This window comes from Trichogramma pretiosum, unplaced genomic scaffold (assembly GCF_000599845.2).
Source record: "Trichogramma pretiosum strain Unisexual culture from Peru unplaced genomic scaffold, Tpre_2.0 scaffold42, whole genome shotgun sequence".
Classification (NCBI taxonomy): Eukaryota; Metazoa; Arthropoda; class Insecta; order Hymenoptera; family Trichogrammatidae; genus Trichogramma; species Trichogramma pretiosum.
In genome coordinates this window covers 827,828-846,860 of record NW_019641653.1, presented here as the reverse complement: position 1 = coordinate 846,860, position 19,033 = coordinate 827,828, and the positions used below count along the sequence as shown (strand labels likewise).

The following is a 19,033-nucleotide window of genomic DNA, read 5'->3' as shown; positions in this document are numbered from 1 at the left end:
CCACGACACACGTTGAGACCTCGTGTGGCTCGTGTATTTTGTCGTGCGCACTGCACATACTCACACGCGCGTTCGCGTACGCTGCAACTCGAAGCAAATTCCTTCGCGAGAGAGTTTATAAGTTCGATGGCGCTTTTGTATTATTAAAGCCTGGGGAACGCGCGGCAGTCCTCGCTTGCTTACAAAAAAAAGGAGCTGTTACTGCCGCCGCTGCTGCTGCTGCTGCTGGCTGAGCGAGTGCGAAAAAAACGCAGCTCGCGATCGCGAGTGTTTGTGTGTATGTATATATGTGAGTCATGAGCTCTTGGGGCAGCTACTGCAGCTGCTGCTGCTGATATGCATAACAGAGCGCAGAGAGCACTTTGGGATCGCGCGGCTAATGCCCCGTATCGAGAGCCAAAACAATAGGCGCGTATCGAAGAAAATAATCAGCTCTCCGATATCGGTCCGTAGCTGCTGCTGCCGCTGCTGCTCCGACGTTGTTTGTGTTTCGAGTTAATTCAACAAGTCATGAAAATCGTCCGGCTCTCGTATTATATACGGAGCGTCGTCTCGTCTCGTTTGCCCGACGTTTTACGGCGCTTCGAGTACGTGTATATAATACGCGTACGATTTTTTTTATGTTATAAAGCGCGAGCTCGTTATAAGTATGCATATTAGCCACCCAATTATTACGCGAGCGAGCGAGCGATCGTCGTCGCTGCAAAATTTATTGAATCCGCTCGGGTCTCTGGGCATATTATAATCGACTCCGAAGGTGTCGTAAAGTTATCTCTCTCTCGGCTCTAGCTTGTAACGCTGTGGCACTTATTTATAATATACAGCGCAGCAGCAGCAACACCGCAGCCGTAGTATATACCTACATATACGAGGAGAGATATTGTAAGGTGCGAGAGCTGCTAGGCCTCTTATGGCTCGTCGTTGACTTGTTAGTGTGTGCGTGCGTGCGTGCGTGCGTTATATGCTGTATGAGTCATAGCGCAGCGCGCAGCATCTTGCTAGAAACATTAAAGCCCGCAAGTGAAATTCTCGCGGTGTTTCTGAAAAATACGATTTTAGCGAGACTCCTCTTATAATATGTATACACACATATATTCGCTATATAACACGACGCGCAGCGCAACACGGCACATAATATATAATATACTTACGGCATCGCCGCTCGCAAGGCATACCGTAATACTGGGCCGGAATTCCAAATTCCTGAGCTTAGGGCGCCTTGTACGCGTACACATATAAGTAATATGCGCTTTGCCACGGCTATATGTATGCTGAAAAGCGACAAATCACAACATTCTCTCTCTCTCTCTCTCTCTCTCTGCTACACGGACGAGCAAAACGAAGAGATAGACAGCAATAGCACGCGTAATGCTCCTGCGCGCTGAAATCAACAGGTCATCCGAGCGTGTGTATTATAAGCTTCACGCGCTTTCAGCTTTTGATTTGACTCGGTGTATAGACCATTTGCCAACGGCTCTCCGACATCCCCCTGTATCATAGCACACCGAGCGGCATATTTTCATTGCGCGCACACGAGCGGCCACTGTGTATATTATGTATGTGTGTGAGCTTGTACTATACGGAGGCAGGCGTCGACTTGAAAAGCATCCTATAAATGGATTGTTTATACGCGCGCATTCTTGACCTTTATACGCACTCGACGACGAGACACCGCGGAGTCTGCGCGCTTGTTTCCGGCCGGGCACGTCTTTTCCTCGTTTTTGACATGATTTTCGCTTGATTATTATGACGTATGTATATTAAATATTATGTACGTACGCGCCTCAACACATATAGGCTTGCCGCGGCACCGATTTTTCGCCAAGCGTTTCGTTTGACTTTTTCCCCGCGTCTTTTGTCGCACGTTTCACGGCGTGCAGTGTGTATATATACGAGCTGGTAAAAGCTAGTTTTAACGTGACTCAACACGCCCGATTTGCACACTTTTCGCTTTCGATCTTTGTATCTATTTGCTCTTTACCTTCTTCGCTGCGTCGAAAGTATAAAAAATAAAATCGGAGCGGCGATAACGAGATCGCGAAAAATGGGATGCAGCAGTAGTAAACTCGCGCCTGGATCCTAACTCCTTTTACGCGCTAAAACATCGCGTTCGCTATTTTGCGGTCGCGCCGTTTTACGATCGCAGCAACGCCGTTCCTCGAAACTATATCGATATAACGAGCTCCATTCATTTTCTCCAGTTCGATTCTCGTTTAATGTGACGAGGCTAATTTAATAAATCAATAACTCGCATCCATTTCTCGTGATTCCTCGTAATTAGTTTAGGATTCGGGAATCGTTGAGTCACCATCGCGTACTTACGAATCTGTTGATTTTAGAGACGCGCGAGTATCGTTGATACTTAGGCCTCTATATAATGGACATTACAACACGAGTCAAGAGAGCGGAAATAACACGCCGTTTTTCCTGCACTTTTTCGGAAACGCTTTGTGGAAGAGCGAAACAGGTTACACAATGTACACAACGATAATCGCACGGTCATCCTACGTAAAAGCTGTATCGAATGTTCGAACTGATTGGTAGACAATTATATGGCCTGTTAAAAAAAGGGAAAAGAATAATAAACATTATTTTTCGCTTTCGCTTCGATGGAAGGATCGCGGAAGGAAATCACACGATAAATTTCACATCTCCCGTATTCAAGCACGATGCGTACGTTCTTTTTAAAGACCTTTTAACAGCTCCGATAACAAGATTTTAAAATTCTCTCGCTCAAAAAAAATTATACCGTGAAGGTAAACCGAGTCAGTGAAAAAAAATTGCGCCGCGTGTGCGAAGATCAGTCATCTTATAATAAGGATTCTTGCGGGCGCGCGACACTTATTCGATCAAAGGTGCCTCGGAAAGTCTCTCTCTCTCTCTCTCTCTTCTCGGTCTCTTGATTTATTTAGAGGGCTAAGTTTATTATTTTCTTTAAAGGCAAAAAGCCACCACCAGCGATCTCCGCGCACATATTACACGCATTGCTGTGTGAGCAGCAGCAACAGCAGCGGCCTATTTTGATTTGTCCCGGCAGGCTGGCTATTGTCGCGCCCTGCGATGGGCCTTCGTCCTCCACAATGGCAGCAACGACTTAGGACGAGCTACTTACAACAATGTATTATATCCTATTCAGCCCATTCAGCTGTTGCTGGCACACTGATTTTTTTTTTGCCTCCTTATATAATATCGGTGATCGTCGTGTGCGTAAATGTTGTCTCTGTCATCCGAGGAAGCTGTTGCTGCTGCTGCAGCCCGTGTATATCTATAACAAGAGGAGAAACCGAGTGCGGACTTGGTAATACGGCGAGAGATTCCGTGGCGGCGGCAGCGTGACCATGACTTTTACACGTTCCTGGAAAAACTCATCACTTTTGGGGTGAGTTTGCTCGGGCCGGTAGACGCGAGGAGCGGAAGCGCACCTCACGCCGTGAACAAAAAAAAAACAACAAAATATCAAAAGCAGCAACGAGTTCACACGTCGTAAAACCTGCATACCTTTGTATATTAGATCACACACATTCGGATACACTCCGATTGGAATCATGTCGAGAGAATAAATCGAGTGGGCTATCGCATCGACCCTTACACGATTCGAGGCTAACTTTTTCAGACCTTTGGATTATCGCACGTGTACCCGCATCATCGACCTTTCGAGGGGCTGATACATGGAAATAAGTCGGAAGGCTTATGAAGATACAAAGCATCGATCGACGCGTCAAAAATTGCGCTATACGCCCGATCGGCAAGCAGTTAATGATATTTACCCAAGTCATCGAGACGCGGCCGGATTTCCAAGGAAGTAAAAATTACGTATATCGATAGTGGCCGACAGTCAGTCACACGCGCGTACCGATCTCTATGGGTGGCAAATATTATATACTTGAACTCGCGGCGGGCGAGCGCGCATCAGAGGCCCAGTTATCCGCGCGGTACAGTACATTAAAATTTTTTTGTACGGCCGCGACTTTGGCGCGCGACTTTAAATGTAAGAGCAAATGTTGACGTTGCGACAACGCGCGACACAAGGTGGTAAACCCGGAGGGGGACAAAACTGGGCTTCGAACCCAGGCTCACTGCTATGTGTATATGTGTACAGAGTACCAGCAGCGGCCCGTTTGAGATTTGAAAGCGAGGCAATAATACTTGAGGCCGGAGTACATTGCAGGGACGCGCGCGCGCGCGCCTCGCACACCGCGGCTGCCAAACGCCGCCAAATATTTGGATATCGGACTTTCCTTCTTCTTCTCTTCCTCTCGATCTTTTTTTTTTTCGTATATATATTCTCTTTTTTCCCGCTTATTACGATACGCGTGTATGCCGTATTCTCTCTGAAAAAGTCAGACTTTTCAGCTTTTGCATGCGCGATGACTCGCCTCTTTTTTTTTCCTTCGTGCGTGCGAGGTATGAATTCAATAAGAAGGCATCTCGTCTCGGTGTTTGCTCTCGCGCACTAGGCAGCGTAGCTTTGTCGGCACGATGTTCTCCGTCCATCCATCCTGCGATCTTGTACGAGTCAGCAAATAGTTTATATTATATCGACCGATACGTATGAAGAAGCGTCGCGGCGCGGCAGTGACAGCAGCAGCAGCAGCAGCCGATGGCATCAACAATATCTCTCTTATTGAAAGGATGTGTGAGAGAAGCGGATCGATTTTTGATATTTCAAGTTCATCCCGGTGATGTGTGTAAAGTGTTGGCGCCTCCGCGCGTATCCTTCAAAGTCGCGCGGCGCTTCCCAAGAGCAGACCACATACATAGCACACATGAGCCAACAGAATGTCAGCTATTATGCCTTTGTATGTGATTCTGCGTGTGAAAAGAGATCGAGGCAAACTTATCACTCATGTGGTAGCTCATGCATTCATTTAGCAATATAATCGTATTAAACGTTGCCGATTGCATCGTAATCGTTATAATTCGTCTATTATGTAAAACCGGAAAATCTTGTCGCGCACAAATGACGCGACGACAGATTCAATTAGGCGAGATAGTCGCGAAACGATCGTTCAATCAATTAGGATTAACGCGTGGTTGAATATGCGCATGCCTGCGCATACGTAGTTATCAGGCAGTTTTAATTCGATGGATGGGTATATAGGCGCGCGAGAAGAAATTAGCGATCCGAGAGACGCAAACGATCACCGATTAGAGACACACCTCGACACGGGGACCACTCGATAAGGTGGCCATTATTACAGCTCGAGTCTGCGAGTTATCCGAGCGCCTTATAAATGCAGCACAGGTCCGAAGTGGTGCCTTGTAATACACGAGCGCGAATTAAATCGGAGCAATCGGTGCAGCGGATCGATCGAGGAGCAGAAGCGGAGCATATAATGTGCCACCACCAGCACGAGGTGGCCGTACACGAGGGAAAGGAAGAAGACTGCTATCATCCGACTGCACGACTAATATAACAGGGCACGACGGTGTTGCTGCTGCTTCTGCTGCTGCTGCTTCGTTTTAAAGCGATCGGTTTACTCAAGCGGGGACGACGTCTGGACGAACGATTACAAGCTCCGTAGAGTATAGCGGCAGTTAATTATCGTCGACGACCAATTACGGCGACACACACAGCAGCAGCAGCAGCGGATCGAGCTACTGCTGCTGCTGCTGCTGCTGAATCGGAGTCGAGATTGCCCTTACACGCACGCACACACACACATATACCCACAGACACACAACGAGCTGCTGTATTATATACATATAAAAGGCAGAAAAAAGGCGAGAGAGAGCTCGCTCGTGCGCGTCCGCCTATATATACACACACAATATGTGTATACAAAATAAACTTGATGAGGCGCTCAATTTGTCGCGGCTCATTAGCACCGACAAGTGTCGGGGACTAACGCGATATCTAGGCGTCCAACAGATGCGTGTAAGCGTACGTGCGACATTATTACATATAACTAGAGCTATATGTATTACGTAAGGTGCTGCAAGTGAATTTAGCTTTTGTTCCTACACCCGCACCCGCGCCACAAATCGCAAGTACGATTAGGAAGCGTTTCGATATCTTAAATCTAATACGCGTTGGTCTAGGCAAAAGTATAGCGGCGATCGGTTCGAGCGATACACAGATGCGGACAAGTCCTTGGCCACCATGACGTAGGACCATGAACGATGCAGAAGCTGGCGCAGAACGATTTAGCGATCATCGAGCGTCAAGGATTAGCATGAATTTGGCTGCGGATCGGCGTTAGAACGTATAGATTGGCTAGACGAAACACAGCCGATTCACATACTATATAATATATATCCTGCAGGGTACGATACGGGCACTATACCGCCGCGCGATCTCTCTGGAGCTGGAGAGGGGGTGTCGAGCTTCGTCGGCGAGTCGTCCTTTTTGTTTCTTCTCTTTCCTCTTGTCTCTCCCGTTCGTTGCGACATTCTTTGCGCTTGCCGAGTACATAATACGGGGTGCGGGTTATGTTGCACACAGGGACTCGAGTTGATCCAACAGCAGCAGCAGCAGCATCAAGTCGATCGGACCCGCGTGGAAAGCCGTACGTGCGCCTATATACACACACACAGACGCACACAGTGCGAAAAGTGATACGGCAGATTAACGCTCGAGATTATGCTAATGAGCTGTCTCGCTCTATCACGTGTATGCTGCTTGCTATATATATATGATGCTTCTCTCTCTTTCTCTCTGTGGGAGCCCCAGCTTTCATTATTATAGTACAGGCTATATGTGTATACAAAGTCGACGAAACGGAAAGTTATTTACACACTGCGCGATCCGATCGATACGTCCTTATATATTATGTATAATATATTGAATGCGCGTGGACGCATCCGTGGCGAGTTGACAGTCAATCGATTAAAATGCGAATATAATACGTCGTCGACGGCTCTAGCGAGAGAGCGCGAATAGCCCCGCCGAAGAGCTCACCTTTCGCTTTTCATATACATATAGCTGCTACCAGGCTATAGTCGCAGTCGACGAGCTGCTGCTATATTGTAATATAGCCTTCCTCGCCTATGTATATTTAGATAGCTCTATTTTTTTCACAATATAGAACGAAATCCGCGCGAGCAGATATGAACAATAATCCTCGAGCCAGCTAGGCCTGCTGCTGCTGCGAGGGGGAGTTGGCGTTTGATGAATTGCTGTTTTGACTCGGGCCGACGCAGCAGCAGCACCAACGGCAGTTTGCGCGCATTTTATGGTGTCGCGCCGTATCCTCTACAAATACCCACTATATGCTATATATATATGAGGTCTCGGAAAGGTATCGATGTGAGAACGCTTGTCATCTCTCCGTCTGTCCGTCTATCTGTCTTTCTCTCTCTCTCTCTCTCTCTCTCTTCGCTCATCTCACCTCATCTCTCTCTGTTTATTATACGCTTATTTATACACACGCACATAGGTGAAGATCTTGTGTGCGACTCGGCTCCGAATTTAACTCTTCGCACGCACACACGCACACGGCTTGCAAGAGACAGGTATACAGTCCTCGCGATCAGCTGGGACTCGATTACCCGCACAAGGACTCGAAGCATCTAATTCTTCGCACGATTCATTTCCATGGCCTGCGGGCGCGAGAAGAGACAGAGAGAGAAAAGAGTTCGTTTAGCTTTTAAATCAGAGATAATAAAGATAAATGCCGCACGCGCGGCAAGCGAGCGACAACGCGTCAAGCGTCACTTAAAGGATCGCTGCTGTTCCTCTCCTGGCTGTGTGCAGTTTATATACGTATACAATAATAAATGCACGAGGAACTGAGATGGACCCCCTTCCCTCTTAACCCTTATATATGTATACGACGTGTTGCTGACCGCATTCGAGAGCTCTGACGCGGCAACAATAAAAATTATACAACGGGGGTCATTGTCGAATGCGCGAATATATATACGTCGTGTTAGTCAAGAGTGAAACTCGTTCGTCTCTCATGAGGTCCCACGCGTATTTATATATGATAGGTGCCTGTCGCGGGCCCGACTGCATGCATGCCTCTCTTATATAGCAGCACAGATATAGACTCTCTCAAGGAGCTCGTATCTCTCTCTCTCTCTCTCTCTCTACAGCGTGGCTCAAACAAATCGAGACGACTCGGACTCGGACAAAAATTAATCACCATCTACGGACCCGATCTACGTCTGTGTGCATGTGTGCGTTGTGAAGGTCCGAGAGCTCGAAATTTCGACTCACTCCGCGAATTTGCATAGACTCGAATGAGTGAGTGCAACTGCAGCTCGACGTGTATATTATATTAACATAAAGGCATCGATCAGCTCCAGAGAGAGAGAGAGACGCGTCTCGAGCTAGCATGCGTGGAGCTGCAGGCCTCGTGATATAAGCGTGCTATGAGCGGACAAATGAGTCAAGAGCCGAGCGCCGAGTTCGCTGAGAAGAGAGACTTGCAGTGTCGTTTTTCACACGCACACACGGAGCAAAATAAAAAAATTAAAAAAAAAAAAAAAGAAGGAAAAGAATGAAAGAAACTACGATCGCAATTGGCATGTCGTGCTTGCGATCTCGCGAATGGCTACTTAGCATAAGAGTTCGTTATAATAGCCTCGAGGAGGCTGAGAATCCAGATGAGTCACGAGGACGACGACGACAACGACGATGATATAGGTATAAAAAATATATCGCCCCGAACAAGAGTCATTCGAGCTTTATAATCGGCGCTCTATTACGCGCTCGCGAGCAGCGGCCGACTGAATTCTCTCGTCGGAGGAAGGCATTTAATATACGAGCTGCAGTATTATAATAAAGGAATCGTTGTATAAGACGGTGAAGCTCGGGCCACATTCTAAAACAGCTGATCGTGACCAAAGATCGGCCACTATTATAAAGCAGCAGCAGCAGGTCCGATCGGCGCGGATGGAGAGTGTCGGGTTTCGCGGTCCGGGCAATACATGCATTATAAGCTCACGTGCATGTACACGGCGATGTGCAGCATCGCAGATGACGAACAGCGATCCGTGCGCGCAGATTTAGCCGTGACCGGACATAGCCAGGAATGCGCTCGCACGCGGACGAGATACGATCCTTAAAATTGAGAATCTGTTGCTGCTGATCGGTATACATATATACGGCTATGCAGCTATAAATATATATGTACGTATATATAGTACGCGCGAGTATAGTTTCGGTGGTGCAGCACAAGTTGCGCAGACCGCAGTGGCGCGTCGAGAGCTCGGCAAACACACTCGAGAGAGACTCGCGCGGACGGGACGCGCGGACGCCTCGTCATCGCGAACGCGACTCCAATGCAGCAGCAGCAACAGCAGCAGAGGGCAAAAGAGAGAGAGAGAGAGCCTCTTCCCTTTCGTCCTTCGCCTTGACGATCGCGCGTCGCAATGCTAATGCCCCGGTAAACAGTATACACGTATACGTGCAGTACGTATAGGAGGCACAGACGTACACGCGAAAAGATCCGCAGGCGCAGACACGTACACACACACACACACAAACATACATAGTGTACCTGCTCTCTGCAGAGAGCTGACTGAGGAGTATTGTGTGCACATGCACGAATGCAGTATAGCCGGGCTACCACTATATATACTCAGTATAGAGCTCCTCCTCGTGCGGCTCAGGTGCACTCTCTGGGCACCTTGTACCTCTATACGTGTATAGTCGGGTTCTATGCGCGCGCGGGTCTCGAAGCGTGGGACGCCGCCGCCGCCGTGCGCATCTTGAAAGGCCGCGAGGAGTCAAGTGAGGCAGCAGCAGCAGCAGCAGCAGCAGCAGCAGCAGCAGCAGCAGAAGCAGCCGCATTCCTTGGACGACGATGCGACGCCTAAATCCATTTGCGTGTGCGCCCATAAGTACTCGACTCGCGCTTCTTCATACGAGTGTATTATATACCTGCTTATACATGCACGCGTATGTATAGCAGCTGACTCTCAATAACGTGTTTATCAGCACCGCGCGGCCCTATTGTGCGCTGCTATTGTCCGTCGATCACGCGCTGATGTGTCTGCGAGCTTACCGATTTCGTGTCGATCGATTCCTCTACGTTATTGTGTATTAATTATGACGAGTATTTTGAATCAACGATTTTCGATCTGTTTGCTGGTCCAGTGTGATTGTTCTTTGACTCAATATCACAGAGCACTCTCAACACAAACTTTTAAGCCTTGCGAATTCAAAATTGATATCGATTTATCCGATTGATGATGAAATGTGCCTTTGAAAACCTATTGCACAATTTTATTTAAAAAATCGAGTGCAGATCGATTTCGAGAGTGGATGCCAAAACCTGCGTGAAAAACCATTACGTGGGTCATATAGCGGCGCGAAAATAAGCCTTCGACTCGTTCGAGAGCATCGGGCACGAGCATCGAAATCACGAGAAAAGGGTCCAGCGAGAGAGAATCTTCTTCTTCTTCTTCTTCTTGCCGTGGATAGGAGAAAGATTGAGTGAGAGAAAGAGAGTAAGAGAAAGAGAAAAAAAAGTAAAAACGGAGAGTGGGGTGGAGGAGGAGGGACCTCGGCTCGCGACTGGCGATCTCAAGGCGGAGCTCCCATTACTAAACTTGGCTCACTGCACCGCCGCATACCTACATCGTACTTGTTTTCTCTCTCTCTTTCTCTTACTCTTTTGCTTCTACGCTTCCCGTCTTTTCCTCCACCTCTACCACCTCCTCCTCCTCCTCCTCCTTCTTCTTCTCAGTCGTTGCTTCTTCTTCTTCTGCGAGACGCCAAAGATACGAATGCAGCTCTCGAGCGGAGGCCAGACACAACTGCGACCGATCTGCGCTCAACCAAAGCCGTATCATCTCCCGATATTCAGCGAGAATCCAGCTGATTTTCGCTGAAATCACGTGTGCCTTGTGTATAGAGAAATATATGTATGTAGTTCCTTTTTTCATTCGACGAAACGTTACCACGCAAGGATTCGATTGTTTAGTCTGCGAGCAAGCGCGCGCGGCAAACAATACGCCAAACGCTGCTGCTGCTGCTGCCACTGCGCCCCCGAGTCAGTCTGTGTGTAACTTATAACATTCTCGTCACGGCGGAAGCTCATTTTTCATCGAGCTTAATTGGATCTCTGTTCGAGCCTATATGGACATTAACATTTTCAGTCTCTCTTACTTGCGGACAAAAAGGCGGTGAAACGCTGCTGTTCATTCATGCGCTGGTTAGCGAACTATCAAACGATCATTTTTCACGGGGCACACGCCTCTACTCCTGACCGCGCGATGAAAGGAAAAGCTGACGAGTTGCGGCTCAATAAATCAAAAATTTCTGTGCCCAATGGAATCAACGATATATACAATATACTATATAGTACTGCGACATTGTGAACTACCTCGAAGGCACCGCACGACCCTCGAAATCGGTTAGCCGCAGCCGTTTTCCATATTTAATTGACCGATACAGGGAAATCTGACTCGTGACTTGTTGACTTTTAATAGGAAGCCACCGCACGAATACCCGGTAATATGTAGTCGAGCAAGATGCGCTTCGGAAACTTTTCCGTTACTTTTTGCAATTTCATCGATTTACGTTTTCAAATTTATTGTGTTGTGAAAATTCTATCGAGTTAAGATCGAGTTCAAAGGCAGATACCTGAATTGCCAAAATCGTAGTGTTGATTATTTGAATCGTACGTGCAAATTAATAAATAAATAAAATAGTCTGACTCGGTATGGCCATTGTAAAAACACACCTTATAAAAATTGTCGACAGAGGTATAAGGTAATTTCGGAGCAAATATATCCTGCACAAGGTGCTCTGATTTGTAAACAGCAGGATTTTTTTGGCATTTTCATTTCACACGAGCAGAATCATCTAATAACAAAAAACAATAAAAAATGAAGTCAACGAAGACAGCAGTTTTTTTTTCAAAATCGAATCATTCCATTAGAAAGCAGAGGAAAAAAATACATCAAAACAATGTATCAGCGAATTTTTTTGGGAGACTTTTGATACGCTCCGTGGCGAGTTGAAAACTGCGCATTTTAGCCACTTTTACGCGCACGCTGCCGGGGCAAATTAGATTATATTCTTTCCATGTATGAAGCAGTCACCACACGAGCGCGAGAAATATTTTCTCGTATAAATTGCCTCTCTTTCTTTCTCCCATCCCTCGCGCGTACGCTGTATTAAAGAAGCGATGTATGTATTTGTAATGCTGCTTAAACGTACAACGTTATACACAAGCTCTGTGCACGCGAAGCCGATCGACTTTGCGCGACGATGCGGTCATTCAAAGTAAACAAAGAGAATGGATCGACTGTATAAGGACTATTGACCCGTCGGATCTTTCAGCGCTTATATATATTGGGCCACCGAGTGCGTCCGTCCGCGTAGGGTCCATTTGTCACACGTTGCGGCTATATATACGCAGGTTTGCGGGTCCTTTGCCTCTGCTCTCTGCCAAAATATTGGTAAATATATACGTATACGTGCTACATAAAAGATACGCGGCCACTAGCACGGGGACGTACCGCTCAGGCAGCAGCTATATAACTGCGGGATGCTCGCTCGTACTTATAATATACTTTGCGCTTCGCATACACCTATGTATACTGCACCTATGTGGATATGTATTCGTGCGATCTTCAGGGGCTCCATTCACGTAATGTAGCATAGATGGTGCAGTATATATATATATATGCTCGAGACGTTAAATCTCTGCCTTCTCTCTGCTGTGTATAGCGCGTGTATATGTATATTAAAGTACCTCACGACCACCTACCTATACTTGTCACGATTTATCATCGTTTACAAGCTGCGGTACTTTTGATAAACTTTTCCTGTACTGCTCGTCCGGCGAGCGCCGTAATACATATCATCTTCGCGAGTCTCTCTCTCTCTCTTTTTCTCTCTCTCTCTCTCGGCTGTATACGAATGTGCTGTAAGGTATAATATAGGTATATTCATTACAAAATGCGGCCCCGCGCGCATACGAGCTATATCGAGCCCAATACCGATCGTCATTTCACAGCTGTACGTATACGTACCTATTCGTAAGTGGCCGCGTGCGTCCTCGATCGCTGACTGTGGATTTTTATTTATTCAGTTATTTATTAGTTTTGTTTTTGAGCAAAGTCACTCGAAGGATCTGTACACTACACACAGCTGGTCCAGTTATATCGCGGAGGATGATACTTCGACGTTCTTGACAGCTATGTGGCGTTAGAACGTATAATGTAGGTTTTATATAAGAGCTTTGCGGCACACGACTCGAATGATACCGGTCGCGCGTACGTACACCTTTCGACTCCTTCCATGATCTCCGTCTCTCGTTTTCCCATCTTGATCGCGCAGTCTCGAGGGACGAAGCTGGCGCCAGCCAAATGAATATATTTAAGGAATTACACGCGCAAAACAACGATCCGCGATGACTGTTTGAAATTTTGGAAAAAGTGACGATAGCTAAATGATAGACAAATGCGTAAAATCTGATGATCGGCTGTATCTGGCGTCTCAAAATGAAAGCCTAGCGGTCGCGGAGCAATCTGATGGGTCGTACATCTTCCAGTTCCATTTTTCATCCGCTTCAATTTTATCGTTCGATATATTTCATTAAATAATTTTATTAATAAAAGTATACGCGATTATTAATAAAATTATTAATGAAAATTAGTCGAGAAATTGGCCAGTTTTAGATTTCTCGATTGTATATAACGAACTACAGCCATGCGTCTGTTATGCGCCTCATATGCGCGGAGCTTTGTCGACGATGTGGATGCGGCATGCCGCCACTGCTGTATAAGCTGTTGCTGCTGCTGCACCACCGACCAACAACCGACCAATACCTCTTTTTCTCTCTCTCTCTTTCTTTCTCTCATTCTTGCACGAGGCTATCTTACACTCATCCTCCGCACTGCTTCTCTCTCTCTGTTCGCCATTCTCTTAACTTATCTTCTCTCTCTCTCTCTTTCTCTCTTTGGTTGCGGCGCGATTCGCGAGGTATGGCGACCGCTCTCGCCCCGAGACCGAGAGAGTAAGAGAGCCGCTGCGAGAGAGGGGAAAATCGTGGGAACCGAATCGCAGACAATTTCGATGTGACCCGTTACTTTTTTTTTCTTCCTTCTCTCTCTCTCTCTCTCTCTCTCTTTCTTTTTCGCCATACACACGTTCGTATTAACAAATTATACGCGCGTTATTTAGCGACTGCTCGAGCTCGAGCGCGCGCCTCCGCATTATATACGAACGCATCATGCAAGAGCCAAGAGCCGAGAGCCGAAAGAGAGAGAGAGAGAGAGCACGAAAGGGGCATAACTGTGCATTCCGTCGTGTGCGCGCACTGCAGCTTTTTTCGGCTGCGCGCGTATACACAGCTCGTGCTCGTGTCCGTTGTCCCAATGTGAAATCGGCTTTTGTTAAGCCTAGCTGCGGTAGTACGTCACTCGATGCGTACACACGAGCGTCCGACGACGGATTGCACTTTTTATTTTGAGCGCGCGCCCGAAAAATCTGTACTTTCAGCCGGGGCTCGAGAAAAGTCGATGTTCTGCGCTTTTATAAACTGCGATAATTGCGCCGAAAGAAGGTCCATGTCACACCACGAGTACAATGTTTATATAGTCGAGCGCACCACGTCGGTTCGGCTGGCCCTCAACCGATCATTATCCTTTATTGCTTGAAATACAAACTCTGTGCAGCACGAGAGTCGCGCGGGGGACGCGTGTCGGGGAAAAAAGGCTTATAATCATTGTCTCGCGTGTGTACGCGTTCACGTCGAGCTGTGTTAAGCGCAGCGGTGCACGAGGCAGTTCTGAGCTGTTGTTGTTGTAATTACTCTTGTATACCGATCGTAAAGCTTGGCTCGTCTTGGCCGCCAAAATGATCGACTCGTTCGAAGCGTGACCTCCTCCTCCTCCTCGTTTCGACGCTATCGCTCGCCCAGGCTAAATTCGAGTACTCGCGATGTTATATTATATACCTACTCGATCTGCTCGAAAGGTGCGAAACTGCAGGAACCTTTAAAGAGTGGCCCGGCCGCGAGTTTTCATTCGCTGCAACGATGTCGAATTCGCGTTACTCTCATATCTACGCGGAACTTGGTGGTGCTCGAGAATTATAATAAAGTGTAATTACAGGCAAACGCTGTAATGCATGATACGTGTATCGACTAAACGTTCATGATATGGCTCAAGTTGGGAATTACACACATGTCAGGGGATGATTTCGGGGACATTCCTCTGGGATCGATCGCGTACCTATATATAACGGATGTAATCTGTACCGATCTTATTCAAAGCTGCTGCTGCTGTTGCCTTCAAAAGGTATTAATAATAGCTCGTCATGTGTGCGCGTGTGACGCGCGCCACTACAAAGTGAAAATCCGTATCCTATACGTCTGCACATATTTGACTCGAGCTCGTACATTACGCTCGGTCACGCTGCGCCGGATCATCACCTTTGTCCAATCGCCAGGATCGATCGATGCATGAGCAGCTCCGCAGCGCGAGTTTATTATATTATGACGAATATAATGCAAAGCTGCGGTACACACACACACACACACACAGTCTTCGACGCTTTCTTCGATACCTTTGTCGAAGCGGGACATACGATCGCAGCAGCAAAGAGGAGCGAAGAAAATAAATCCTCGTGCAATACAATACGCGATCGCAATTGCAAATGTATACACACAGATCGATCGAAGCCACCGCGCGATTCATACGATCGCCATTGAAAGCCATTGATGCCTACAATTAGACACTCGGGGATTTCGTCGCTTCGCAACGTTGAACGTCTCGTTGCTCGCGGGGGCTCGAGATTCACGCGCGCGTGCCTTCCAATTGCTACGTGCAACTATTGCGTATTTGTACTTGTCGTATGATCCTTACACGTGCATGTGCGCGTCTCTTTCGGGAGATCAAAACGGATCCCTAAAAGTTTTATCCTTTGGACCAGCAGCAGCAACTCTTGACTGCGTAAGCCATCTGCGTGCCTTGCACACTTCGATGGCCGCATCGTCGTCCTTGTTGTTGTTGTTGCTGTTCGATTTCCAACATTATCCGCGGCATAGCAATATAGGCTCTTTTTTTGTGCACACCGCCACCGCCGCCGCCTTTTTTCCTCTTCTTTTGATTTTTACGCTCTTTTACGGGTCGCTTCCCGCCTTCGCCTTTCGTTACGGCTCTTTTAAAGCGCCATGCAAGCCTCGGCACACAAGGAGAAGTAGACGCAAAAGAAGAAGAGGTCCAATATAATTGCGAAACTCTTGCGCAGTGCGCGTCGGTTCGGAGTGAGAGAAAGAGAGAGAGAGAGAGAGGAAAAAATAATCTTATTGTTGTATTGGCTCTGGGTATATTCTCGCGCCGTTTTTTATAAAAATACAATGAGGAGCGCACCTGAGTGTATCTATGTATAGGTATATTTATAGGACGGAACGAGCTATTATTTAATATCGATTTTTTATCGTTCCTGGAAATGCACCGATTATATGACTCGAGCTTATGGATACACGCATACAACGCACAATTTCTCAACGCTCCTTCCTGTCTTCCTATTATCAAATTTTTCACGCTCGACACTATTTTTTGTCGTCGAAAACCGCATTTATCTTCTTGAAAAAAAGTATACAAACAAGTAAACACATCGTTAATAATGTACGTTTTTTTTGTTGCTGTTGTCACGTTACAGAGGTGCAAAGAGAAGCTGAACACGCTGGCGATCTCGGTGATGAACCAGTGGCCGGGCGTGAAGCTGCGCGTCACCGAGGGCTGGGACGAGGAGGGCAAACACGCCACCGACTCGCTGCACTACGAGGGCCGCGCCGTCGACGTCACCACGAGCGATCGCGACCGCGCCAAGTACGGCATGCTGGCGCGTCTGGCCGTCGAGGCGGGCTTCGACTGGGTCTACTACGAGTCGCGCTCACACATACACTGCTCCGTCAAGTCGGGTAAGTCCAATTTCGCGTTGATAATTTTCACTTGTAATTGTACAAAACCGTGTATGCTAATCTTTATCTTCCCATTTTCCATCGACAGAGTCATCGTCCGCGGGCAAGTCCGGCGGCTGCTTCCCCGGCACGAGCACGGCGCTCACGGCCGACGGCAGACGCGTAGCCCTGGCCGAGCTCCAGCTGGGTGAGCGAGTGGCCGCCCTCGACTCGGCCACCAACCGACTAGTCTTCAGCGAGGTCATCGGCTTCATCGACCGCGCGACGGCCGAGCGTCGGCAGTTCCTGCGGCTGCGCCTCGGCTCGGGCAAGCAGCTCAAGCTGACCGCGACGCATCTGGTGCCGGTGCAGGGCCGCGGCACCGTCTTCGCCGCCCGAGTCAGTCCGGGCGATCGACTGCTGGTGCGGAGTCAAAACAGCAGCAGCAGCAGCAGTAATGGCGCCAGTCAAGCACTCCGCTGGGAAGAGGTGCTCGACGTCGAGCTGGTCCTCGAGGAGGGCGCCTACGCACCCCTCACGGCCGAGGGCACGCTCCTCGTGGACGACGTCGTGGCCAGCTGCTACGCCGTGGTCGACAACCAGAGCCTGGCGCACGCCTGCTTCCTGCCGCTGCGGCTCTGGGCCCGGCTGAGCCGCGGCTTCGCGAGCCTCGAGCACTACCTGGGACTCGTTCCGAGCCGAAGGAAGGACGACGACGACGAGCTGAAAAGCAACGAAGTGGACGACGGACGCCATTGGTCCAGGCAAGAGGGTGTGCACTGGTACGCCTCGATGCTCTACAGCGTCTCGCGCTACGTCTTGCCGAGATCCATGTACTATAACTGACGATGAGCCCCGGCATCGATCCTTGTGCGGAGCTCTCTTCGGAAATCGATCGTCCATTAAGTCACGCCTGCGGGGCCATAAACGCCGCGCGCGATTCTACGTAAAACGCACACCGACCGCTGTATAATATATTAAATTATAAAGATGAAAATGATGTTTGGACGCCACGAACATTCCACGATGACGGTGTTCGACATGTCTCGTCTGTGCGTGTGTATGTGTGCTGTGTGTATGTGTATGTATCTCGTGTTTATTGTACAAAAACAATCTCGACGAGCCTAACAATTTTTATTCTAGTTTTTAACCCCTCAGATTTTTCCTTAACCCCAACCTCCCCCATCTCCCCCTTTCCTCGCATAGGAAACTCATTTTTTATTATTTCATTATAGTATTCCGTGCTTGGACAATAATAAAAAAAAGTTATCAGTTTACGTGAATATGTATTAAAGCAAGAAAAAAATATCAAACTGATAATCATCGGAATACCCGCGCGCGCGCACTAGCCACCGCGGCTGTTCGGTAAATAATTTTGTAAATATTATAATTGCCGCGTCTTTTATTACGAGATCGCGGTGCCACAAATGTAGTCTGTCAAGAAATTGAAAAATCAATCTTTAATGTATAGTTTATTGTTCTCGCGTTAAGGAACGAACAAAAAAAACGGCGCGAGGCAGTTTTTATATTAAAACAAAAATCAATAATAAAATAAATAAATAAATAAACAAATAAACATTTCTTTTAGAGCTTATATCGAGTGTAAGATTATTCTCATTTACCACAAATTGTAAATGCTGAACTTGAATGAATCAACGAAATTTGTCAAAAAAACTTCAATTGAAACGAAGAAAAAGAAAGAAAAAACATTTCTGTTAATTTATCGTTACCGATTCTCCATTAGTTTCAATATTCGCAGTGTATGTGTGTGAACTTTGTTGAAAAAACTCGACTGTATTGCGAACGACAACGGCATCGTTAAAAAAGAATCGTCGACGATTGCGCCTCGACGATTGTTTATGAATAATGTATCTATTGGTTTCATTTTAATGGATAGTATTATTTGTATGTAGAACAAAAGAATTTATCAATTTTGTAAATATTATAGTATATCATAGTAAAAAATTAAATGAATTACATTTTGGAAATTATGCGCATTACTCTTCATTCAACGCAACCCAACAAAATAGTAAAAGCTCGTTTATTGAAGTCTCTCGTTATGAAAGTGATATTTATCATATTAATGATTGCAATTTGTTTTTAGAGAAAGAGAGAGATCCGATGGGCTCCGTATGACAAGCAATAAATAAACACCGTGTGCGTCAGAACATCATACGAGCATAAATTGCGAGAATACGAAAAAGAGGAGTGGGTCGTTTATT

General features: G+C 47.2%; 1 protein-coding gene across 1 annotated transcript in view; it reads left to right on the top strand.

Moving 5' to 3' along the window:
• The window catches only part of LOC106651811 (sonic hedgehog protein A), a 35,032-nt gene extending 16,903 nt beyond the window's left edge, over positions 1-18,129 (top strand). The window contains exons 2-3 of the mRNA XM_014370478.2: positions 16,571-16,832; positions 16,921-18,129. Coding sequence (XP_014225964.1) covers positions 16,571-16,832; positions 16,921-17,657 — 999 coding nt within the window. The 3' untranslated portion in view covers positions 17,658-18,129. The remainder of the gene's footprint in view (positions 1-16,570; positions 16,833-16,920) is intronic.
• The last annotated feature ends 904 nt before the right edge of the window (positions 18,130-19,033 follow it).